Raw genomic sequence first — 25,746 nt, 5'->3', positions numbered from 1 at the left:
TAGGAATGGGCGCGCGAGCCAATCGGCGCCGTTATTTCGGAAGGGCGCGCTCGCGTGACCGGCGCTGGCTGAGGCGCATGCTTTGTTTTTGCGGTTCCATTGGCCAAGAAGAGGGTGTGACCGACGAGCCGTACCTCCTCCGAGCCAATCGGAGCGGGCCATGTAGAGCAAGCCGTTCCCCGGAGGGTTGCGTGTGCTGCGGCCAGCAGTCGGTAGTTGGTCGTCAGCGTGGCCAGCGGATTGGTGGCGGCGGTGGGCGGGGCCAGGAAGCCGGACTCGGAGCCCCTCGGCGGCGGCGGCCCCTCAGGAGCCCGGCGGGATGGGGCGGTGGGCGCGCCTCGGGCTGGCGCTGTGCCTCGCGGCGCTCTGGGCCGGAGGGCTGGCCGCGGCCGGTTAGTACCGGGGCTCCACCTCTCCACATCCCGCTGGGCCCGAGCTCTGCGGCGGCCTCGCCCCCCGTGGCCTGCTGCGGGCGAGGGGGGGTGTGCTGCGGCCGCCGTGGGGTGCGGGCGCCTGCAGCGGGGCGCGGAGGCGGCGGCAACGGGGGAGGGGATCCTGTGTCCTCGCTGGGGCTTTGGGGTGCGCGGGGGCAGCTCCGTCCTCGGAGGAGGAGGGGAGGGAGGAAGGGAGCCGGGCTCCTGTCAGCTGCGTGGCCGTGAGTGGTGGGGGTGGCGGAGCCGGGCTCGCCGAGGGGCGGCGGGCCCGTTGCTCACCCTGTGCCTGCTGGCGTTGCCTCACGGGGGGCTGTCCGGTAGGCCTAATGGGGGTGAACACGTTGTTTAGTCTGGCTCCTGACTTTAAACAGCTCGTTAGGAGCCTACTTTGTAATGCTTGCTCTGCTCAAAACCGAAATGAGACTCTTTTTTTCCTCCCTAGTACGCATTTTCTTGCTGAGGAGCTGATAATGCTAATGTTAGTGTTATCAGAACAGTTTCATCACGCAAATATATATAGAGCATTTCTGGGGCCTGCATTATGTTGCTATAATACTTTTTTTTCTGCCTTTTTTTTTTTTTTAATGCAGCTTGGGGTTTGTGTGCTTCTCATATGCTGTCATCTACTTCCTTTCCTGGGGTTTCTACCTCCCACACCCTTCTTTCCACCATGGGCAGGTGGAGGGAATGTGCAATGCATTTATTTATACAGTGTTTCTCAAACCAGAAAGCACTCCTTTAATAGACAGCCTTATCTAGTGCTACTGGGGATGTGCTTTTAGGCTGTTAATGATATTTCAGGAAAGTAACTTAACGTTTTCTCTAGAGGTAAGTTCTGTGGTTTGGGCTTTGTTTTCATGTATGCAGTAGGAAGTTGAAATTTAAAGTTATGTTACTGGAGTTCAGACTAGATATCAAGCACAGTTATATGAGCTTTGTAGGTAATGTTATAAGCCAGCAGGGCACTTCCCAAGGTGTAGAAAAGATACATACTAGTTCTGTGAAGCCAGAGAGATGTGCCTAGACTTTGAATGATGTGTTCTTGCTAATAGTGTATATAAAGAAAAAAAAGCTAAGGTGAGATGAGATTGTTCATGTCAGATGAACCATCTGTTGTGTATGTGGAAGTTAGGTGACAAAATAAAGGGCCGTTCAAATGTGCATCTGCAGCTGTGCTAGCTTGCCACTCTTCTGTCTTGACTGCTTTTCCACTATCACAAAGTTGTGTTTGTGAATCTGAAGTTCTGATAGCTTAATTCAGCCTTTAAAAACCATGTGTTTAGAGTCAATTGAACTAATACTATTAGTAGGCCCGAGAAAGCACATGGTCGAGTACATGAAGGATTAAGAGCTGTTGCCAAACTTAAATCGCTACTGTGAGGTAAAACTGTTCATTAATATCCAGAATTAATTAGGAGAGGGTGTTTGGAGTCCGATTCTTGGCAGCAGATCGTAACAGGAAGACCTTTCTTGCTCCAATTTTTGTCAAGAATCGTTCTGAAAGAAAATAAGTCGTCATCACTTCATCTATGTTTTGATTTCTTACAGTAACAATACCACTTTCTGTAGTAGAGTCTGGCACAAGCCTAGAGACTGTGTGTTAAATGCTTCCTTGAATACTTGTTAATTCCTAATGTCTGGTCTGGAAACAGTCATCTGGAATGTGAGTACATTGAAGGGAGGGGTTTTAAGAAGGATGAGTAAAAATGGTTCAAGTATTATATTTCCTGACTTCAGAAGATGTTTTTAATGAGGATTTTTTTTAGTAGTGAGTCTTTAACTGTAGGTTTAAACCCTAACTCTGTAGTCATAAACTTTGCTTAAATCAATTTATTGAAAACTTGAGGTGAATGCAAGAAAACTCAGGCCTAAAGAAGTGGGCGCTATTTTTTTTAAAGACATAATATTAATACAGATTATGAAGAAGTTGAACATTGGGGGCTGGGGAAAGAATATTAAGGAGTCTATGGGGAATTAGCAAAAGCAGCTAAAAAAATGGTAACTGTGTGTGTTCCAGCCAAAGCTGGCTATCTTCTGCTTATCACAGAAACGATGGCCTTCTACTTCTTCTGTTGATCATTCATTAAGAATGTTGAAAAACATCTTCTCTTACTTTTTTCTGATTGCCCATATTATTTGATTCTCTAGGGTTTTTTCCCCTTGTTTGCAGACTAAGAGGTAGACATTCTCTCATTCTGCCTGAAGAGAGGAAGTGATTCTTCCTCTGACTGTCCTGCACCTACCATGGCTAACTTCAGCAATAGGCGGAGGTTTTCATACTGTCTCATTAACTGGTGGGACAAACAAGCACAGTCATATACTTGTAGGAAACTTCTGTACCTATTCTCTCAAAAGGCAGCGCTCAATGGCTTTCCCTGCCCCTTCTGATTTTACTTACCTAACTGAAAAACATTCCCTAAACTTATTGCCTGACAGGGAATCTCAGTTCCTACAGAGGAACTGCTGGAGAGTAAGTTTTGTAAATAGTTAGCCAGCAATTGCAAGGAGACTGGAAAAAAGATTTGTATTCAGGGTGAGGGTTGACCTATATCTTAATCTTGTAGTTGCACTAAAATGAATACGCTGCACAGATTGTAGCTGGGAACAATTTACTTGCTGCCAAGGATACTTTGATACTAGTCTTGCCGAATAGATGCCACTTAAGGATTTTGCTTAACTCACTGCATAATTTAGAGGTTCATGTAATAGGAATAGCATCTATGCTATGGAGACTGTTTCTGTGCTGAATTTAACAGTTGAAAAATTGATGAGAAGCAATTCGAGGTAATTTTTTTCTTAAGATTTCCTTTTTTTCCTGCAAGAATAGGATAAACAGGGTTTGCATTCTCTTTCAAAGTCTACCTAGTCACTTGTGCAAAAAGAACATTGAAAGAAATGACTAAAAATACCACAGAAAATCTGACGGATGCTCTAAAGCAGTCATTGCCAAACCTTTTTTGTTCATGCACTTCTCTCTCAAAAAAAAAAAAAAAAAAAAAATTAACATGTTTAACTTAGGAAAAAATACCTGTATATACTACTGTACTAAGATTATGTTAGTACATCATAAAATGTGCACAAAAACAGAAATGAAAAAAGAATGATATAAAGGTGAAATAAACACTGTATTAAGAAAAGATGTATTAACAGTACAAAAAGTATTTTCTTCCTGCATCCCCAGTGGGTGGGCTAGCGCACCCCCTGGGGTGTACACACCCCACTTTGGAGATCACTGGTCTAGAGCATGCAAACTCTAGTTGCTTTGTTGTGATAGTGTTTGAAGCTTGAAAAGCTTGGTAAAAACTGGAAGGAAAACTGACTACAGTGATCAGTTAGGGCACTCATCAGAGCTTTGGGAGACTGCCAACTGCTTGCATTTACTGCATTTTTGGCTATTTCCCGAAGGTGAGTGACCATTCTAACATAGATGGTATTTCTTGTCTGGTAGTAGTAGTCCTTTAGCTTTATAGGCTGTCAGCTGATTTGTTCTTCTAATACAGCAAAACTTTGGAACTGTTGGGCTCCCTCAAGCTAACGACGTTCTCACTGAATCACACTGCAGAGCTCTTCTTTTTTTCTACCCCTCTCTATAGTGCTCTCTTGAAAATGGTAATTCTCACAAAATGGTAGGATCTTTATCCAGCATACGGTAGGATCTTTTTATCTAGCATAGGCTGCCACAGTACTTTTGCTATATTTAAATAGACTGATTGAACACTGGTCTTTCTAACTGAGGAAAAATGAATACATTTTAAAGCTGATTTTAATTATATAGGAAGTGGTGGATGGTTGAAACAAGTGTTTAGCTGTATGAAGTGCTCTGGAGTCCTAGCTGGGCATGAGAGCACCCAGCAGTGTCTACAGCTCAGCACTGTTTGCAAGTGAAACATTCTGTACAATGTTGTCAGCTGCCTGTTTCAGCCACAAGTGTTTTTGCCTACTTTTTCCTTTAATATATCATTGCATGTCCCTAATTTGTTTAACAAATGGTAGGATTAATTTCCAATTGGCCTTTTCAGAAGAGGTTTATAGAATTAGGCAGCCTTGGTAACAGACCCAAATTTAACAAAAAAAGGTCAGTTACCTTTTCTAATTTAACTGTGGGAAAACAAACGAAATGATCAGCTTTAATCTCTGAAGCAGGTGCACAAACATAACACCTGTGACTTTGTTCAGTAGTTGAGCCTTGGCTGTTAAGCTGTTCTTAGGTCAAACTGTGACCTTCCATAGATCTTTCATTAACACTTTCAGAATAGTTTTCTTAACTGTTTCTTAGAAGTAGACACACTTCTATGAGTAGCGGGTGCATATTAGTCAGCAGTTCTGTGAAATAACAAGGCTGTAAGTGATCCCTCCTCTACTCACATTATTGGTCATCACTGCAACCTCATCTGCCTAACTTGCAAGAAAGTCCCAGAGCTAAGAACAGTTAAACTAATACTTTGTTGTTGCTTTAGTGCTGTTTTGGAACCACTGTTTTGAAAACAATTATTCAACTTCTTAATAACAAAGCTGGTTCCTTCAGAGATAATTTAAATGATGCAATAGAAATGAAATAGGTTTATTTACTTTCAAGGAAGAAGAGCAAATGTTTAATGAGCTCTAACTCATGTTGCTCAGATGTCTCTTGCCTTTCAATTTAGTAAATCTTTTGCTTTGCATATGAAGTTACAGTAAAATTGTTTTGATATGTGTGCATAGATAATATACCCTATTTATATTTGACCTTGTCTGGTCTTTTGTTGTAAAGTCAACCTTCCACAAACTGAAATCAGTTAGTAAAGCCTTCACCGAAAAGCTAGCATGGTCTAGTGCTGTCAGGCATATAGGCTGATTTTGAGCAGACAAAAACAAACACCCTAGCTGGTATAGCTGTTATTTATAACATGATGTTTGTTACTGCAGTAACAGGTACTGTATAAGTCCTTTGTATGTATTAATAGCAACATACAAGCTACTGGGTAGGTTAACCCTGTCTTAGTTTTCCCCCGCTCCAGAAGCATGTCTGAATCTCTTGGCAAGCTCTGGAGTTTGAAGTTGTAGGGGTGGCATTTGGTTTTAGATCAAAATTATTTAGGATAGTAGAATGTAATCTGTGGGAAACATGGTAACTTCAAATTTGTCTCATAGTTTCAAAATAGAAAGGACCAGCAAGTATCCTAAATGCATACTTACTTTTACTGTATTTGAAAACCAACTGTTACGTGGTGATCTGAAGTATTGAAGTTCAGTGGTAGAACTTCTTATGACTTAGCACAATCAGCCTTATCTCTTAGATTCCTCAAGCTGGTAAGCACTGTGGTCTCTGCCAAAAATGCAGCTAGCCTTGTTTTTTCTTATGCCTCTTTTGGTGTTTGTTCTTATGCTGTCTCGGTTGCTACTTGCAGGATCTGTTTCATCTGGAGTGCTCTTTGCTGTCTCCACTAGTCTTTCTGAAGGGCTCTACATGCTTTCATTTTTGGACCTGTAGGGTACAGCTGCTTACCCGCACCGACTGTTCTAGATCCTTTTAAATCCTGTGTCTGCTGGCAAACTTTTTGAGCTTTACATCCTCTTCAGTATGCTCAACAGACTATTATCTATTTGTCTCAGTTGCACTCTCAAACTTCTTGTCACCTTAGTTTGCAGCTTTACTTAAGTCTTAGCGTTTTTTCTTGGTTTTTGTTATGCTGTTACAGCTTAAAGTTGATCCTCAGCTTTTTACTTGTTCTAATCAAAGGTTATACTGCAAACAACAATGTGGAAATCGCTTTCTGGAATCTGGCTTCCAAGATTAGCCCTTTCCTTGCAAATACCCACAGTTGCTGTGTTACAGTAATAGTCTTTGAAAGATGAACCGATACTGTCATGTTTATAGTTTGTCACTTCAGAGATGATTTGTCTCTGTAAGACACTTCACTTGCATGAGGATGAAAAGTACGCAAGTTTTGTTTGCTGCCAAATGCTTACAGAAAGTCAGCAGAGTTCTGTAAACTTTTGTAGAGTTTTGTTGGCATTCAGTATTTCTGCAGGTAGTCTTTAATAGCTAACCATAACATACTAAATGGTGTATCTCATGTACAGGGCATTAACTTCTATCAGTTTAGGTACCATTTCTAGTCAGCGCGGGTCTCCAGCCTGTCAATGCCTTACCACTGCTATAGGGCATTACACACCCCAGAGTCTCAGAAGGGGGTATTTCTAAATGTAGTAGGAGTTAGTGGCAGCTTTGCTTAGTCATCTGTTTATATTTTGAGCTTTTATTTTGGTTTAAGTGAGTTGTGTACCAGAGAAAGGGAGGCCTGTAGTATCTTCTTTCAAATGTGGGGGGGGGTGTTTACCCATATGAGGTGGTATCAGAGACTGATGACTGGGAACAGTCACATTCCGGCTGTGACAATTTTAGAGGCTTTCAGTCAAGGTGATAGTGCAAACCAAGTTGTTCGAAGCACAGTGAGTAGCCCATTTAAGTTACAGGAACAAAGAAAATAAGAGACACAATTCTGCAAAACAATGGTAAAACTGTCATAAATAAGCTTTTCTGATTATCATCTCCCTCCTTTTCACCTCTATTCCTTTAGGTCTCTGCCTAGTAGCCTTTCTTCTTTACCATTTCTTATCTTTGCGATCTTTCTAATCAAATATCGTATCATAGCCTATTCAGATAAGAAAGATGACAATTAAACAAGGCTTGCAGCTCTTGAGCAGTATCTTAAAGACAAACTAATTTCTCACAGTTCTGAAGAGAGACCTCTATATAAAGGTTTGAATATGCTGGTCAGGCAAAATTAACTGGCATTCTGTAAAGAACAATGTTTAATTATAACTGGAGTGGTATTAATGTAACTTTCTGGTCGCTACTGAAGCTCTTTATATTAAGCTGATTTGGTGACTAAAAACCTTAGGTTCTATAGGCCCTTTTCACTTGATGCGTACCTCTTTAAGTGGTTTAGTTGGACTGGAACAATTCAGACTGTGTAGTAATCTAGAGGATTGATTTGGGGTTTTAAAGGGGGGGGGGGGAAATCCACACTTTATTCCAGTATTGGACACACAGTTGTGCTGGCATAATTTAAGGAAGAAGAGGATCACGTGTGAAACATTTGATTCTTCCTGACAACACTAACAAGGTCTTTCTGAAGTGCATTAGTCAACTTAGTATACTAGAATATTTCGGAACCATGGTACAATATTATAGCTAAACTTATTTTTATTTTTGAGAAAATTACTCATGGAAAAGCTTTTTACTGACTTATAACATCTCTTCTAGATGAAGAGGGAAATCAAGATGAATCACTGGAGTCAAAGGTGAGGGAATAAGTTTCTAGTCATTCTGTTTTTCTTGTGGAGTGAGAGCAAAAGTCTGAAATTCAGAACTGTGATTTGATTCCTGTTTTAAACTGTTCTGTAGCTCTTGCTGTCTCATTAATTTCTTCTGTGCATCAGAAGAATTAATGTTGTGTTATACCTTTGACTCTATCCCTTGCAGTTCTTTAAAAAAGCCCTGTTTTTTAATGAGAGCTGATAGAGGTAGTTCAACTTACTTTTGATGCTACTGTTTAAACTTAGTGTGTTAATTAATCATATCTTTTAAAAGTAACAGGGTTTTTTGCCAGCTGCTGCTGTTCAGTTTTTAATCTTCTAAATTCTGTGGCTGCTTTCCTTCAGACTTTATCTGCAGAGGATCAGGTAAAGGACCATTCCACAGGAACTCGAGTGGTAGCAGGTCAGATCTTCCTTGAATCAGGGAAATCAGACTCTCAATCAGAGGATGCAGAGAACTTTCACAGTCAAGAGGAGGAAAAAGAGAATTCGCTGGAAGAGTTGAACTCTCTAGAAATGTCAAATCTATTAAATAAGGATTTGGAAGAAGCAGAAATACAGAGTCCAGGTAACTGCTCACAGACTTTTGAACAAGTGGCAAGAAAGATGCATCTGAGTAACTTTGGCATCTGGATGAACACAAATAGTAATTTTGAACATACGAAATAACTAGTGTCTTAACCTTTCTGGAATGGAATGGTAATTGCTGCCTTTTCCATTAGAAAGTAACATCAAAAAGTTTTCAAATGTATTGTGATTGAAATCTGAGTGGTTATTTTTAGATGCATTTGAAAGGGTTTTCCATAATTCTTGTTGTTTCCCTCTTCTTGGAAAGCTTTAACTATCAAATGGAGAAAGCCCTGATTTCTTCAAATAGGACTCAAGTACATATACTATGCTGTGTGTATGTATACCAACCATCGAAGGAGAAATTGCATCAGTGTTTCAGCCTGCTGGCTGTTTACCTGGAGAGTCAGTTGACAGAGAAGGAACAATTGTGATGCAAAGACAAGCTTCCTAGGATGGCATTGGGAGCCTTAGGGCAACATCTAAATTGCATGTAAACTTCTTCAGTAAGTTTTTAAATGTAGGTAAAACCTTATGTCCTTGTGCCTAAATTCCCAGGAAATTGTAGTACTTCTTTTTTACTACTAATAAAAATATAAATTTAATATGATTTTTTGACTTGCAGTTAGTAGTGGATGACAACTAGATGACACAGTTGAGTAGCCTATGCAGCAAAGACTTTTCCTTTTCACTTGTTCATAAGAAGTAAATCTTCGACTTCACTGAAAAAATATAGTACATGGTAATATTACTATTTGTCTATCTTCTCAACTCGGATTCGAATGTCAAAAGAAAGCAGGAGTTATGAAAATGAGCTCTTTATATACTAACTTTCAGTGTTTTCTAATAAGCCTTACTAATACAGATCTAGTGTACAGTTTGTAAAAACTCAGTAATAGGATTAAGTATTGCTGTCGATAGGTGTGGTGTTGTACAGGAAAAAGGTATATAAAATCCACTAAATAGCTTGCTGCCACGAAACAGTGAGCTAAGCACCATATTTAGTGCAGTCTATTTCAAAAGTGAACTTTAAGATACTTTCAATCTCACATCAGAAAGGTATAACCAGATGGCTTGCTCCCTGGCAACTAAGGTTTTTAACTACACCTGTCAAAGTACTGGAAGTGACTTTCAAAAACCATAAATTTAAGTCTTGCCCAGTTTTTGGAACCTCTTATGAAGTAAATAAGCGATGTGGATGGAAGGATTACTGGTTTTATTTAAAAAGCAATTCTGAAGGAAAAGTACTTGTATTGTGGCAGGAAGAAAACTTGCTAAAGGACAGCTTTACTGGCAAACTTTTTAACTGAGCAGGACAGGGATCTACCTCAAGTACAGATGTTAAATCTCTTAAATGAGCTACTGGTGACAGGACTGCATTAAGGGAGATTAAAGCTTTTCTAAATACAGTTTGGCTCCTGTGTATGGTCATGAGATTGCATGGAAAAAAATATTCTTCAAGTTTCCACATGTATTTTGCAGGATATTGAGCAGAAAAAAATTTCATCTTCAGTAATTTAGAATTAGTACTACTAAGGCTTTTAACCTTCTAAGAAAGAAGTTGTCCTGCTCTCCTCTGATTAGTGAGGAGGTCTTGTGTGTAAAGAAAATGGTATTTTATAGTTACTTATTTTGTGTTGTATGTTTTTGTAACAAATCAAGTTCCATACTAACAGATTTTGCTGAAAACTGCCCACGAGTTTATGCAGAGCTGGCAATTCCTGCTGTATTTGTTTTCCTAGTTGGAGGAATCTTGCAGTAATGTAACCAATACTTAAAAGTAACCTATATTTGGGTTTCCTGCAGCATAACGTATGAGATGAGATATAAGTAAATAAGGACAAAATATAATGATAAAACACCATATACTTTATTCAGACATAGTAAAACAGGTAAATTGCTACTTGCACACTTAATTTACTCAGATAAATTACTTTTTGTCAAACTATTTGCCTCAGTTTGCATTTATCATTTTTTAAGTACATGATAAAATAACTGTGGTGAGCATTTTATTCTGTGATTGCATCGCTGTGTTGCTTTAGGGATTAGTATATGTTACTATCTGAGGGGAAAACCAGCATTATGGTTGAATTTAGAATTAAAAAAAGGCAAGGGGGAGGACTGGGGCAGAGTAATTTCATAACTTCAGTGTACAGCTAACTCTCATGCAGAGCACTGTGTAAATGGTTCGTGTCCAATTGCTTTCGATACAGGAGGCAAGGTACTAAACAATACAAGTAAAACTTCAAGTTCTCAAGTAGCGTTAATACCCTGGACATGGAGTTTGTTCAAATGACGGTGATAAGAGGTCCCATCAGTTGTAGTTATATGTACCCTTAGCATGAGTTTCTGCATTAGGCTGTGGTTAACAGACGTCTAAAATTATTCCGGGCTAATTGCATCTGGACGCATTATTTTTGAAAGCAGTTTCTGAAAATAACACTTTTCCTTGTGTGTTATGGGATAATTAACTTGGAGTGGTGTGGTGGAACATCTGCCAAGGAATCAAATTATGGAGAGCAATTTGAACAGGCTAACTAATTCTGGAGACTTCCTTATGCTTCAAAAAATCAACATGAAATTTTTAAATTAGTATGGTCTCTAGGCCTTACAATTATAGACCCTAGAAAAAAGAGCTAGCTTTCTCTATAACCACAAGAATTACAAACTTAACTTGAAAAAAACACTGTATAATTGACATTCTCAATTGCGTGACTTTGCAAATGTCTCCAAAAGAAGCTGAACCCAACTGCTGGATTTAGCTTAGTGAAAAACCTTTATAAAAGGCTAACTGAAATAATTTCATTTTCAAAAAACAAAGATAATTCTTAGTCTTCATAGAAGATTGATTTTATTTAAAAATATTGCAATATTGGAATCAGTAACCTTTGAAGTTCTAGTGCATGAGAAATGATAAATCATGCTGTTCAAAGTAACTTTGAATGCAACTTAAATATATTGGCGAAGTGAAATAGTGTTTTCAAGATCAGTATATGCAACAATAGAAAATGACTGGACTTGTAGTGATTTCATTTAAGTCTTTTCTTACAGTTGTATGTTCTAAGTGTACTCTTTGCTTATATTCAAGTACTTTTAGTATCACATTTGGTGATGTGAGTGGTTCTGTCATGATTACGTCTAACCCTGGGGCTAAAATGAATACGTGCACTGGAATGCACTTCAAGGGTAGTCTTTTGCATGAGGAAGGGAGTGCAAAGAAGAGAAAGTGAAAGGAAGGGCTGTTTATTTTGGTAGGCAATAAAAATGGAATCGAGACTTGCCTTCTCGAATCTAAACAAAAAAATTTTCTTTGCTTAGAACTAAGGAATATAAGAAACATACCTTCTGTTTCATTTCCTAATTAAAAATAAGAATAATTTTTTTTTCAAGTGCTATTTAGAAAAATAATTGCTTTTTCAGGCTTCTGTAAATTAGAAATGTTACTGAAAACTTGATTAAATGCAGTTCATAGAAATTAAAACCAACCTAGGAGTGCTTTCCTATATGTAGTAGATGACTTTTATTTGTGGACTAAAGGAAAGCAGTCTTAATTCCTGGGTTTGTATTTTTAGTTTTGACAGCTATTGGAGGCACTGCAGATGGTGAACCTTGCCACTTCCCCTTTTTGTTTATGGAGAAGGAGTATGCAGAGTGCACTGCAGATGGGAGGGAAGATGGCAGGCTTTGGTGTGCAACAACCTATGATTACAAGAAAGATCAAAAGTGGGGCTTCTGTGAAAGTAAGTGACCTGATGTCTTGTTCTTGTCCAAGGAATGCTTTAAGCTAGTGTTTTCAGTCCTCTTAATGCCCTTTATTTCAGGGTCTAGAAGTCCCTGTCATATATTAATGGCAACTTTATACTGTGATATACAAGTAATTATAAAGGCAAAGTTTTCATGATGGAAAAGATTATAATGCAAATGCCACTTCCCAAAGCTATTTGGGAAATCTTGCAGTGGAGGCATCTATAAAACCCTTAGTTTCTGAGGCTGTAGGAGTATAGAGGTTTGACAGTGTTTCCCATTTCCTTGCACAGCTTGCTTTGGAGCAATGAAAAGAACATTTTAACAGCAAACTCATACATGAGAGACATGACATGAGAAGAAACTGTCTACCAAGATATCCAACACCTCCTTTAGACAGCTTTTTGTATTCACTTGGGTTGTTTATTGGTCTTCAGAAACATATTTCTGGCTGTATTTTCCCTTTAGAACCAATAGGAATTTTGAGAGAATAGTCTTGAGCTGTGTAATTGGAGCTCTTAATGTACTCTTCTTTTTTTAGCTGAAGAGCAGTCTAATAAGAGAAGGCAGATGCAAGAAGCTGAGGATGTTTATCAGACTGGGATGAAAATCCTTAATGAAAGCAGTAAAAAGGCTCAGAAGAAAGAGTAAGTCTACCTCTTCCACCCCCACAAGAGAAGGATGAAATGGCTGATCACTGGCTTAACTGAAAAGTAACTTGAATGAGTTGCCCTGGGACTTTGCACTTTATTGGACTTAGCATCAAACTATGCAGTGATAGTGCTGAAAATAAATAGTAATTTCAGGATATTTGGAAAAACAAATTTATGCCTCCTTTCCTCTAAATCCACTAAAATTGTAGAAGATTAATTTCTGAAGAGTGGATATCATCAAAACATTGACTTAATGCAAAATGGTACTGCAGTTCTCTAGCTACAATTTATATGTGGCAACTGCCCGGAAAAAAACTGAGAGTGTGATACAAGATAATTGTCCTTTCTCAAATGTTTCTTACAATCTGGTTCTCATTCTGCTTCAAAGATCAAGTGGGAAGAACCAGCACTTCTTGTCCTGCTCTGCTTTTGTTCTTGCTTTCTGATATTTTCAGTCACCATAAAAATAATATTAAACTTAATCTCAGCGAATTGTTAAAACTCTAATAATTAACATTGTATGAGAGAAAAGGGTAATGCTTGTAGATGAAACAAAAAAAAAAGTGTGTTGTGTTCATTCTGGTCTGTTTACTCTCTACTCTGTATATATCCAATTACTGATTAAATAGTTGTCAGCTTACTGCTATAATTAAGAATAGCTATGTTAATTTAAACTCCCTGGTACTCATGTTGACAACTTCATCAGTAAGTGGTGACTTCAGGCTGCTGATTATTATGTGAGCACTATGACCATGTTAAACTTCCTTGTGGAGATAAGGGAGCATATTTCTACTTTATGTATCAGGGAAACTGAAGCACAGCTAGAGGTTGTCCACCACACCTTGGCAAAGACAAAGGGAGACAGTATTTGTTAGACTCTGACTAGTATTCTTTTGTATAAAATAGTGTAGGAACTGTAAAACAATGTTAGAACTTAGTTCTCTTGAACACCTTACACTTTCTTAGAAGATGAAATTATGTGAGGAACCAGGTGTGCCTCAGCCTCTTGTAAAGAAAGAGAAGTCTGAGAATAGAAAGGAGGAGAGGTAAAGAAAAATCTTGGAATGCTATCAAAAGTCCCATGAGGCATCAAGCTGAAGCATGCTTGACAGTACTGTGTTACGATGTTTAAGGTTACAGTTTTTTAAATTGCTGTGAAACCAGCTGCTGTGAAATTACTTAGGAGGACTACTATAAGTTCTGAGACTGAAATAGAAAGGGGAGTTTCCAGAGAACTTTCTCATTGTTAGCATGACTGTTTCATCACAAAATTGATCATGTATGCAGTTGTATTGGACCCAACACTTAGTGTGTTCACTGGAATGATTTTGTACTAAACAAATCAAAGAGACTCCATGGTCTTTCAGGCTTCTTTTTTCTATTGTGATCTGTGAAGCTGTCAGAGTAGTGGTCCTACTAGATACCTAGTACAGGACTTAAAATTGTTGTTACAAAAATGTGATCGTTTGACCTTAAACTTCTCTTATATCTTATGGGGAGGAAATACATAGTGCTTTGCATATGGAGTAGAGTGAATATTAAAATCCAGTTTGTCCATTAGCTAAATCATGAGTTGTTGCATAGATTGACAATTCGGAGCTGGAACAAATGACTGTAGGTAGATGCATTTGTAGAAAACAGAGGCTAAAACAGAGGAACAAAACACCTCCCCAGAATCTTCAGGTTTATGAATGGAATCTGCTTCTTTGCCTTAAGGTGACTAAGAAATTGTTTTCTTTTAAGAGCGTATCAATATCTTCTGAAAGCAGCTGACATGAATCATACCAAGGCAATGGAGAAAGTGTCTTATGCTTTGTTGTTTGGGGATTACCTGAAGCAGAACATCCAGTCATCAAAAGAACTATTTGAAAAACTAACAGAAGAAGGTTCTCCTAAAGGACAAATGGTATGTATGTCCTTAGATTCTACATAATTTATAAACCTATAAAAACTTGTTTTATAGAGTGTACGTATTCTAAGGTGGTTTAACAGATTATTCTTGCATCCAGAATAGAATGAGAACAGTAAGTGCTGTCTGTTGCCTGGTTAAAAAAGACAGCAGATGGAGTGCTGCGTTTTTTAAATTGTTTGAAAACTTGATGTAAAACATTCAGTTCAGGCTCTGATTCAGGAAATGTATTTTATTAATGCTTGCCTAAGCATTTCCTAATTCTGACTACTCATTGCCTTTACCTTTTTAAATTTTACCAGTGCCTTGCTTTGGTTCAAAGATTGTCCCCCAAATGCTTCTGCTTTACCTGGCTTCTGCATGCTGCTAGCATTACTGAGGGTGCAGTAACAAATGGCACCTGCACCCTCAGGGTAAACACATGGAAACGGGTCTTATCTTTGAGTTTAAAAAAACAGCGTTAAACTACCAGTGATATAGTATGGTGGTGGTCTTTTCATTTAATTTCTGATCTGTTGTATGACTGACTAGATTGTATATGTAAGTCAAAAAACGGGTAGATACAGGTGACTCCAGCCAACAAATCTTCTCTGAAACTCTGTTACTTTTTTCTTGTGGTTTGTGTGGGATGTTGTGGCTTTTCATTTGCAGTATTATCTTTGAGATGGGTGTGTGTGTGTACACACACGCACACACACACACAAAATGTAGGAAGTTACAAACTCCTAGGAATCTTGAAAGCTGTTTAGTGCAATGGGACTCACTTTGTCCATGTTCAGAATTGTTCATATGTAATTGTTCACATTTAATGTCATAAAATGTGGGTGTTATCAATTAATGTCTCAATATCTGCATATACTTATTGTTTAGTTCTCTCTTGTTTTGGAAGTGTCAGCTTCTTTAGGAATTACCTAGTTTCTTTTACCTCTTTGGCTACCAAGTCTCCTGCTGTTCCCTGTTTAATGTTGGAGTGCTGATTTACCATAGAAAGCAGGAACATGTTTTCTCTAGAGACTTTATATCTCAATGAAGACCTTGACTTTTATTGGTCTAGAATTCAATACTGTCAGCGTGAGGTGACTTTTGTGTGTGTGTGCTTTCAGAATTGCCTAGAATAGTCTTAGCACACTGTGAAATATAGACACCTTTTTTTATATATATATATACACACACACACACACTCTGTTATCTTCTGTGCTGGCTCTCCTCTGAGCCACACAGCTGTAACAGGTGTTACAGATAGAGCAGTAATTATGTAAATTTTAAGAATAAAAATAACTTTCGAAAAAACCTCAGCCAAACAGCTCTGTGCATAGTCATAAATGCAACTAACCCATTGCAGAACAGATGCAAAGTAGTAAATTCATAGGATCTGTTAGACAGTAAATCAAACAGTAAGACTCTTCTAGAGAAGGTCATGGTTCATGTATGTTTGCACTGGTGTATGAGACAAATAGGATACATGAATAACCTGACAGATACTGCTCATCTTTACTTGAGGGTCTTTAAACTGGGATATGTGTACTGTTCAGGACCTTTGGATCTACATTGGGCATTCAGGGAAGTAGTAGTTTCTTCCTTGCATTCAATCCACTAGACTGAATTCTGGCGAGATGTATTTATGTTAGCGTCCTAGGCAACTGAATAATTTAGAAACATCATACTTTAGGCCCTTCCCCGCCCCTTTTAGATACAGGAGGTAGCAAAGTGAAGGTAGAGCTTGGCATATTCTTTGCAGCTTTGAATTGTTGTTTGACTTCTTTATACTTATGTATTCCAGGAAAACTGATCTTGGATTTTTCAAAGGATGTGCTGACAAACTTTATTTTATTTCTAGGCTCTTGGATTTCTATATGCATCTGGTCTAGGAGTCAATTCTAGTCAAGCTAAGGTAACTTAGAAATCTTCAGTGTGTGCTCCTGTATTTTGTCTTGGAGGCAGATGTTAAATAACCAATGATTTTGTTTTAAGGCCCTGGTGTATTACACTTTTGGAGCTTTAGGAGGAAATCTGATCGCCCATATGATCTTGGTAAGTAAGATAGTTAATAACTACACATGCAAGAACTTTTTTGTACTCTTAAATTTTTAATGTAAGATTTGCATTCATTTGAATACACTGTCCAAATATTAGATCATCAGGCATGCATTGGGTGGGCAATAGTATCTTCCCCATTATTCCTTGTTAACTTAAGGAAAAGTCTGCTCATTTTAAGCTGTATACCGCTATGAATTTAGATGGACCATGTTTACATCTCTTGACTTAAAGCAGAAGTGTCAGACTTAATTTTTATAGGCTAATGAGAACTGTGAAAGCCAGAGATCTGTACAGAAGATGCCGCTTTAATCAGTATTGTGAGATTTAAGACAAATAAAGTGCAACATGTGTAAGTAAAAGGCTTTAGGTTTTCACCCATAAGTATCACTCTGCTTACTTGCTTTTTCCTGAGTAATATCTGAAGTATATTGGCTACGCTTAACCTTTAATGGTATCAGTCACTTGCTACTAATGCAGGCACAATGGACTTGTGGCCTTTGTTTTGCCCATTGTCTTGTCAAATCTTGCTCAAGTAATGTGAAAAAAAAGTTTGTAACCTGGCAAGCGGTATGTTGTCAAATAACCAATAGTCCCATATTTTTGTATTTTCCTTTCTAGGGTTACAGGTACTGGGCTGGGATAGGAGTCCTTCAAAGTTGTGAATCTGCTCTCACTCACTACCGACTTGTAGCTAATCACGGTAAAAACCTTTTACTAGGCTAATGTTCTTGACTTTCTATGTATTTCTATATCATTCACCTAGAAGACACTAGAAGTACTATCAACACTAATAGTATAAAAATAAAGAATCCTTGCTATTAAACAAGTTATCTGTTTGGCTCTGAATCATGATATGCTATTTTTATCTCTATCTATTGAAATGTCTTTAATTCTTAGAGTGTCAATTCATTCTCTCTGAGTAACAGTTTGAAGCTATGTAGAGATCTGTTTTTACTAAGTTGCAGTGTAATATTTGTATTGGACACAACTGTCTGAAAACTTATCTTACCTGTTTTCCAGTTGCTAGTGACATTTCTTTGACTGGTGGCACAGTGGTTCAGCGAATTCGCTTAGCAGATGAAGTAGAAAATCCAGGAATGGCAAGTGGGATGCTAGAAGAAGACTTGATTCAGTATTATCAGTTTTTAGCAGAGAAAGGAGATGTACAAGCACAGGTAAGATTAAGTTCACCTGATGGCATGCAGAGGTTTTCCAGAATTACAGGATCAGCTTTATGAAATGTGGAAAGACATTGGAGCTTTAGTTTTCTCTTCCTCCTAAATCAACCTGGTTGCTATTTCCTGATTAGCTTCTATGAGAAGAGTATTATATTTTAGTGTGTTTAAGGTAGAACTTGAACAGAAAATGCAAATTTTTGTGGAAAATAAGTCCAAAACATTACAACTTTAGTATCTTAGGAAAGAGGATCTTCGCTTGCACTGGAACCAGCCAGAGTAGTTTAAGGATAGCTTTAGATGTTGTGGAGGAAGCCTTGATCAAAAGAACTGGCCCTGACAAGGGACCTCAGTTTCTCGCTGCTTCTGCTCTTACATGACTTCTGCATGCTGCAGGCTGGACCTCTTCTACACACAATGCGGGAGGGGAGGACACTAATATAGGCAAACTGTCACAATTCAACTTGGTCATATATGGCTTAAGAATTAGGTAGGCAGAATTCAAATGAACAATTATTATTTTGTATCTAGGATAAATTTCTGCTTAGGCTAATGTGAAAAAATAGGACTGTACTGTAGTTACTGAAGCTAATCTGTGCCTTCAGACTTTGTGGCATCTTTAACTCTGATATGGTCTGTCTTTGTGCATGTAATTAGGTCTGTCTTTGTGCATGTAATTAGCTCACTGGTATCTGTATTACTAGGAAAAGAAAGTCCCTATGGAAAAGTGACTTATTTGCAGCGTAAAATTTATTTTTAGGTTGGCCTTGGACAGTTGCACTTGCACGGAGGAAGAGGAGTAGAGCAAAATCATCAGGTACCCTTTCTGTATATCTCTGATGCATACTGTACTTAGCGGAGGGGAAGAAAATATAGCTGAGACCACAGTGAAGCAAAAGTGTTTAAGTACCACCATAAAGTATTTAACGACTTCAGTAGTCTTGTTCAATAAAACTGAATTAATTCAGTAAAACTTGATCTTTATGTGACTAGTACATGGAGCTGATTTTCTTACACAATTAGTTTAAGACTAATCATCTTAGAAATGAGGTCAAAAACAAAGACCAGGTTTTCATTAAGTAGTACTTGAAACTGGCTGAGCTTTTGTACATGTAGAGTCTTCAGGATGCACTGTGCATGCATTGGTGATCATAGCCTAGTTTGTGGCTTGCAAAAATATTTTGCTTCTGTAGACAAAACAGACAACAAAAACAGTGCAACTTTCAATACTAAGGATATTAAGTGTGCATAGAAAATAGAACTTCTGCTGATGTAAGCCAACCTAGCTACTGCTTATAGAAGTTAAAATAGCTAACCTGTTCTTAAAGTATGCATTGAAAAAACGGAGAGCTGAGGCTGCACAGTCCTGAGGATTATTTCAGACTCGGCTACCAACCAGAAATTATTTAATCATCATCACATTTAAAATACCTTAAAATGACTGCTCTGTAAGGGTTCAGAGATGATATCGAGTGGTCAGAATAAGTATAACCAAGCTCTGTGTAAAACTGGAATAGGAACTGGCAGATCTCCCCTTCTAAACAGGGTTTGGAGGTACAATAAGGAAGTAAGATTTACCTGTGTAGCTTGTGCATAGTAGCAGTGCATAGTAGCAGTTGTAGTATTTTTTTTTTTTCCTCTGCTTTTTGGAATACACTGAGAGGGATTGCTACTCAATATTCCGATTATAAGTGGGGAACCCTGTTACATATATTAAATTAGGTGGGATTGATAACTCTTATCCCCAGAAGAACCTGGTAACTTGGCAAACAACCTACTCACCTCTGATCTGTTTGCAAGGTACTCAAATCATAGTCGTGGTTGCTAAAATACTTGTTTTCTTCCCTGCAGCGAGCATTTGAGTACTTCAATCAAGCAGCTAATGCTGGCAATTCACATGCCATGGCCTTTCTAGGAAAGGTAAGATATGAACACTCCCAAAAGTAAGTAAACTGACTGCCTTTCAATGAAAAATAACAAATACTTCCTACTTTCTGATACCAGGCAGTATAAAACTTGAATGCTGGAATCTAAGTACTTCTGTTTTGCTACTGTTTTGAATTGTCCTGCAAGATTTGAGTGTCGTAGTCTATTATGTCTAGTCTAAATTTTCTACTTGCTCCTTCACTTTAGGAGCTTTTGTTTTTTTCTAAATAGTACTTGAACTAGATTTTTTTTAAAATTAAATAGTTAAATACCTAAATGTCCTTTTTCTGTGGTGGAGTTCAAAACTCAGAGTAGGCCACTATGCTCTTCTATACAGTGTGTGGGGAAAAGCTAGGCTTCTCAAAATTTTGCCTAGTGGGAAATACTAAGTTCAGGAAGAAAAGGGGAAAGACATCTGTGTTCTTATTCTGTGTAGAGAACTGAGGCATCTGAGTCAGAGTTGCCAATAGGTCTGCATCTACTCTGAACCAAAGCCTGAGTCTATCTGCAAGGTGGGCCATTGGATCAGTTTTCTCAGATTTAAGTCCTTTTTTAATCTGAAGCACGGTTGACAAGCTGCTATTGGTGATGTTAATGTGTTACTGCTTAGAAAGGTATTTAGGTCACTTGCCTGAGATCTGTGGTGCAGACTACCTTCACCCTGTGAGGAGCTAAATCCTTATTACTCCATTTGAGTACCCTCTAAGGTTAGGCTGCAGTAAGCAGCAGCTGTAGCTCATCTTTTTCAGCCTGTCACTGCAGTAGAGGATGCAAAATTCATGTCCTTAGAGCATGAAAAACATAGCATAATGTGCTGGTCAAGGCACCTGACAGGAGAAATAGCAGGTTCCTGCTTTCTCTACTGCTTGAGTGTTTTCTGTCTAATAAATGCTGAAATGAACAGGGTTTAGTAACCAATTTTTGCTCTGTTTTCAAGAAGTATTTTAACTGCCAATATAGTTTGACTTCCACTAGTCGCACAAGGCTTGCCTGATTATGTGTTCTTCACTGCACATTGGTAGAACTCAAAAATGAAGGGTGTTTTCATGAAAACTTTTTAATTTTATGGGCAGTTCATTCTCCATTAGAAAGTTAAACTCTCTGAATCTGAATTTTACAGCATAGAGATGTTTTCTGCTTCAGGGCAAGTTCTTTAATGATTATTCAGTAATGCAATAGTCAGAATAGTCTAATAGTACAATAGACTCCCTCTCATATGCAAAGTGAAGATGCTTCATGATCTCCATGCTAAACTGACTTCTTCAGCTGTTTTTCAATAATGCCCTTCTCCTTCAGATGTACTCAGAAGGAAGTGATGTTGTACCTCAGAGCAATGAAACAGCTCTTCAGTATTTCAAGAAAGCTGCTGATATGGTATGATTATCTGTAAGCTAGAAATACCGCATATGCACTAAAAAGTTGATTAGCTCGGAAACGCTGGAAATGCTTCTTTTTGTGCACTTCCATGTCCATACACCTACTCCCAACTTCTGTCCCAGATTAGCCCGTAATTAAATCCTGCTTGTATAAGATGTTGGAAACTGCCTCCAGTTCTGGTCATGGTGCTTCATGAAGCTGTGTTCAACAGAAGGTGTCTAACTCTCATGAATGATAGCATCAGTAGGAAATACTGTCCACTTAAATAGCCTGCAATTCTGTTAAGTGTTAATTTTCATTAATCCAAAGTTGTGTTGTCACAGAAATCTACAGTGCACTGATACTATGTTATTTTGGTTCTGTTTTGTGGTCAGTGAATAGATAATGGTTTTGGGTTTACACCTCTCATCTCATTGGAGTGTTTGTTTTTTGGCTGTTAATCCCTTGTGTCTGTCTTTGACCTATCCCTTATGGTAGCATTTGTACCATTAAAGCATAAATAGTCCTCCAGGAAAGATGTTTAGCACGTGAAACACAGTAGATGAAGTTTTGAAGGGACTGTTGTAAGATAACTGTCTTCATGGTTCTTGCATTCCACAATTAGATTGCTGTTCTAAACCTCTGTCCTAGAGTAAGGATCTCTCAACTTGCTCATTTTCTACATTCACTGAAGGTTTCCAGTGTGCCCCGCTGCCTGTCCTGGCATTGAAGGAACACCATAACGCATACTTTTGCGGGCACAGTGGTCAGTAATGCAGCCCACAAGACAGCCACCAGTCCGCCCTTAAATTAAGGCAGATTCTCAGAGTTCCTGTAGTTGTTTTGGGAACTTCTGTAGGATCCAGAACATCTCAAACTTGGAAAAACTAAAGACGAATAAGCTAGTAATGCCCCACCTTTCTATGGGTGTGGGTTCTAAATCTCATGTGACGCTGAAAGTGTACAGTAGATTGTCAAAACTAGTGTTGAAAGCTTTTTTCCCTGTTAATCACCTGTGTAGTTACTGAACAAAAGTTACCAAAGATGCTATTTTCTCCCTAAATAACTATTACTTACTAGGAGCAAAGTTACAAAGCAAATTTATCTTAAGCACTACTTGTTTTAGTGATGTTAGACATACCAAATCTGAAAGACATAGCTGCAGGTTTTGCCTTTCTTTGCAGAATTGTTTTCTTGTGTTTTCAGGGTAATCCAGTTGGACAGAGTGGATTAGGAATGGCTTACCTTTACGGAAGAGGTGTTCCAGTGGTAAGCTTTTGACAGTCGTCTTTGTAATCATAGGTGATTGTGTAACTTCTTGTTGTCAACAAACTTTTTTTTCTCTGGAGGGAAGTACTGTAGAAGACTTAATTGTGAAGATTTCTGTTACACTGAAAGCTCCATGAGGAAATACGTAATATAAAAAAACCTCACTGTGGAGTTAGCAGCTGTGAAACATGCTGAGTTCTCTCTAAGTTTGAAAATGTTGCTGAAGCTATTAGAAATGCATAGCAGTGTAAATTTTTGGTAGGAGTTTTGAACTTGGCTCTAATTTTCTTGTGAAATAAAACAAATCCTAACTGTCCCCATTTTGTGTATCTTGTGAGAGGGGAGGAACACTTTGAAACTTTTAATTAGTGGAACACACTGAAGCTTCTAATTAGTTCATTTGCCTTGTTGCTTTTCCCACAAGAAGGTTTCTTGTCAAATGTTTTGTATTTAGCTATGCAAACAGATATTCAAAGGTTGAATTAGCCCAAAGTTGAGGAAATAAGTTAAATAATTGTTCTAGAAACGTAACAGGGCACCTGTTCTGTTAAGCATAACTATTCATAGCAATGCTATATATGGATGCCAGCTTTGAGATAGCTACAGATTTAAGACACGCTAATATCATTGTAGGCTATTTCATTTTTTGTTTCCAAACCTTGACCAGGTGAATATTTTCACATTAGAACATCTCGCTGTAATTTTTCTGTAATATAGATATGTCCATGCACTTACACATGCACACATATTTTCTTTCTTTACTTAAATTGTGGTGTATTGCAAGGCTCTAATGACTGGACCAAATCTTCCTGCAGAACTATGAGCTAGCACTGAAATATTTCCAGAAGGCTGCAGAACAGGGATGGGTTGATGGACAACTTCAACTAGGTTCCATGTATTACAGTAAGTGGCATCAAAATGATGGTTTGCCGGGTCTAAATATCTGCCCTTTCAGTAATTGTTCACTAGGTGGCATTAGAAGCGTAGATATACTGCATGTAGAGTGGTCTTACTGCACTGAATTTATATTTTATTCTGTTTTTTTCTAACACTTTCATAACGTTTTTCTTTAATAATTTTAAAGAGTAAAAACATACTGTATTTCATACAACATTCCTTTTAAAGAGGAATGAATAGCAATGACTTATTCTTTCTTTTAGATGGCATTGGAGTCAAGAGAGACTATAAACAAGCTTTAAAATATTTTAACTTGGCCTCCCAGGGTGGCCATATTCTGGCTTTTTATAATCTGGCTCAGATGCATGCTACTGGCACTGGAGTGATGCGATCCTGTCATACTGCTGTTGAGGTAAGGTCATCTATTTACAAAGGTCAAATAATACTGACTTGCAAAAGGTTGGATATAACCACGTCAGCTTATATAGGAAATCTGTGTTAGCTAAAATCCACTGGTGACTGCAGAGGCAAGGCTATCAAAAGGAAGAGTGATATGTTACCAAACTCCTTTGTATCTCATGAGAAAAATCTTTTTTTTTATGTTGATATGGCAAATTTGTATCTGCTTTATTCACTTTGAAGAAAATCAAAAGAATGTAATACAAAGCAAACATCAGTATTTTTGCAAGTACTGCATTCTTCATTTAGACATGGGTTTAAGTGTAACAAAAAAGCTGATATTAAGAATAATTCCGAGTAAGCATCTTGGCATGTATTTTCTTAGTAACCTGTATCTTAAAGTACGCCTGTCTTAAGCAGTGAGTTCGTCTATCAAGTTTTTCCTGTGAAATGTAAATATTTTGAACAGGCATTTGAATGTTAAAGGTTTACCTCTTGCAAAACCTGAATTTCTGAAGTTCTTGTTAACCAGTCTTCTCCCTCTTTTTTTCATCTGTAGTTGTTTAAGAATGTATGCGAACGGGGGCGTTGGTCTGAAAGACTGATGACTGCCTACAACAGCTATAAAGATGGTGATTCAAATTCTGCTGTGGTTCAATATCTTCTTCTGGCAGAACAAGGCTACGAAGTTGCACAAAGCAATGCTGCTTTCATACTTGATCAGAGTAAGGACCTGAATTTGTACTGAAAGGTGTTTTTTTTTTTTTGGAGTTGGCCTGCAGTAGCCCATTTAGTAGAATGCTAGAGGCAAAATTACATAGCTCTTGTTCAGTTAGAACTTCAGTGAGAATCTTGTCCTCTTTGCTTTCCAGTGGGAAGAGCAGGAGTCAGTTTTAATTTTCACCTCTAAGGATAGCTCTCTGGCCTAAAAGTTAGAGTACACTCAAATTCTGACTTAGGGGATTTAAAAAATGGGATAGGGAGAGAATGCTTTAGAAACTTCGACAGTGCTGAAAATTTTCTTCCCTGGACTTCCTAAACACAGCCTTAACATTTTATTTTTAAATCTATAAAGTGTAGGAATTGCATTAGTTTTACCTCTGGCTTTTCAGATTTTTTTTGTAACTTTACTCATACTACTCTTGAAGCAGGGATGAAGAGCTGGGCAGTTGGTTGTGTTAAATTTGAAAAAACTTGTCCCAGGTCTCTTAGTGCAACTAGATGGCTAGAACTTGGATTTCTTAGAGTTTGAGGTCATAGGGAAACAATGGAAGTACAAGTCACAAATCTTTCTAGAAACTACAAACCCCAGTATTTTAAACTTTTCTGGATCTTAAATCCAGAAATCTAAATGTCTCATTACCAGCTTTAGGGCTTTGTATTTTAATATAAAAATCAGCTATTGGTGGCTGATAGGCTAATCTAACATCTTAATTTCCGGTTAATGTTTTTCAAAGGTGCCTTAGTGACTCATCTTTAGATAAGCTACAGCAATGACAGTCTTGGCTGGGAGTGCATTCTTGCAAAGAAACAGCATCTTTCCCCGTGTTAAAATTCTGATTGTCATTACTCAGATCTATCTGCATCTCGACTGGAGATGAATTGAAAATTATTTTATACACTTTGTACAGAAAAAGCTGTATGTCAACTGTGAGATAGTATAGCTGAAACCATACTTATACTAGAAGTGAAAAAAGTTATAAATCCTTTGAACTGTCTGAATTCTGATACTTCAGCAACCTTCAATTTATGACATGGACAAGTAAAATAAATTCTGTTCTGAAGTAACTGTAGCACTGCTGTGTAAAATATGCAGTCTCCGGCTAGTTAATGAGTTTAAGTCTTCGTTTTACTTGAGTCTTGTTTTTTTGATGGTCAAACTAAAATAGCTTATACTTTAGCCTTGTATTTGAGTGCCTCTTTGTCAGAGCCTGAATTGTGTGCTCTTAAGACTTGCATCTTCTGGCATTCCTCAAGTATGCTTCAGAATCTCCTAGAGCAGGAGTGGGAGAGACGCTTGGTAAGCAATATTTCAGGGTGAAATGATACAGTTTGTTCCTAGCTCTTAGGTGGGCAGA

At 38.1% G+C, this 25,746-nt stretch overlaps 1 protein-coding gene across 2 annotated transcripts in view; it reads left to right on the top strand.

The window, feature by feature from the left end:
- Window positions 1–275: 275 nt before the first annotated feature.
- The window catches only part of SEL1L (SEL1L adaptor subunit of SYVN1 ubiquitin ligase), a 36,248-nt gene continuing 10,777 nt past the window's right edge, over window positions 276–25,746 (top strand). For both annotated transcript variants that reach the window (XM_076345233.1, XM_076345232.1), the window contains exons 1-17: window positions 276–392; window positions 7,684–7,721; window positions 8,082–8,304; window positions 11,876–12,043; window positions 12,589–12,694; window positions 14,444–14,606; window positions 16,447–16,500; window positions 16,581–16,640; window positions 17,265–17,346; window positions 17,667–17,821; window positions 18,582–18,638; window positions 19,673–19,741; window positions 21,044–21,121; window positions 22,310–22,372; window positions 23,188–23,275; window positions 23,533–23,681; window positions 24,228–24,393. In XM_076345233.1, the coding sequence (XP_076201348.1) occupies window positions 320–392; window positions 7,684–7,721; window positions 8,082–8,304; window positions 11,876–12,043; window positions 12,589–12,694; window positions 14,444–14,606; window positions 16,447–16,500; window positions 16,581–16,640; window positions 17,265–17,346; window positions 17,667–17,821; window positions 18,582–18,638; window positions 19,673–19,741; window positions 21,044–21,121; window positions 22,310–22,372; window positions 23,188–23,275; window positions 23,533–23,681; window positions 24,228–24,393 (1,792 nt within the window). In that variant the 5' untranslated portion in view covers window positions 276–319. The remainder of the gene's footprint in view (window positions 393–7,683; window positions 7,722–8,081; window positions 8,305–11,875; window positions 12,044–12,588; window positions 12,695–14,443; window positions 14,607–16,446; window positions 16,501–16,580; window positions 16,641–17,264; window positions 17,347–17,666; window positions 17,822–18,581; window positions 18,639–19,672; window positions 19,742–21,043; window positions 21,122–22,309; window positions 22,373–23,187; window positions 23,276–23,532; window positions 23,682–24,227; window positions 24,394–25,746) is intronic.

Source organism: Aptenodytes patagonicus, chromosome 7 (genome assembly GCF_965638725.1).
Source record: "Aptenodytes patagonicus chromosome 7, bAptPat1.pri.cur, whole genome shotgun sequence".
Classification (NCBI taxonomy): Eukaryota; Metazoa; Chordata; class Aves; order Sphenisciformes; family Spheniscidae; genus Aptenodytes; species Aptenodytes patagonicus.
Note: the sequence above shows the minus strand (reverse complement) of the source record. Positions and strands in the feature narration are given on the sequence as shown.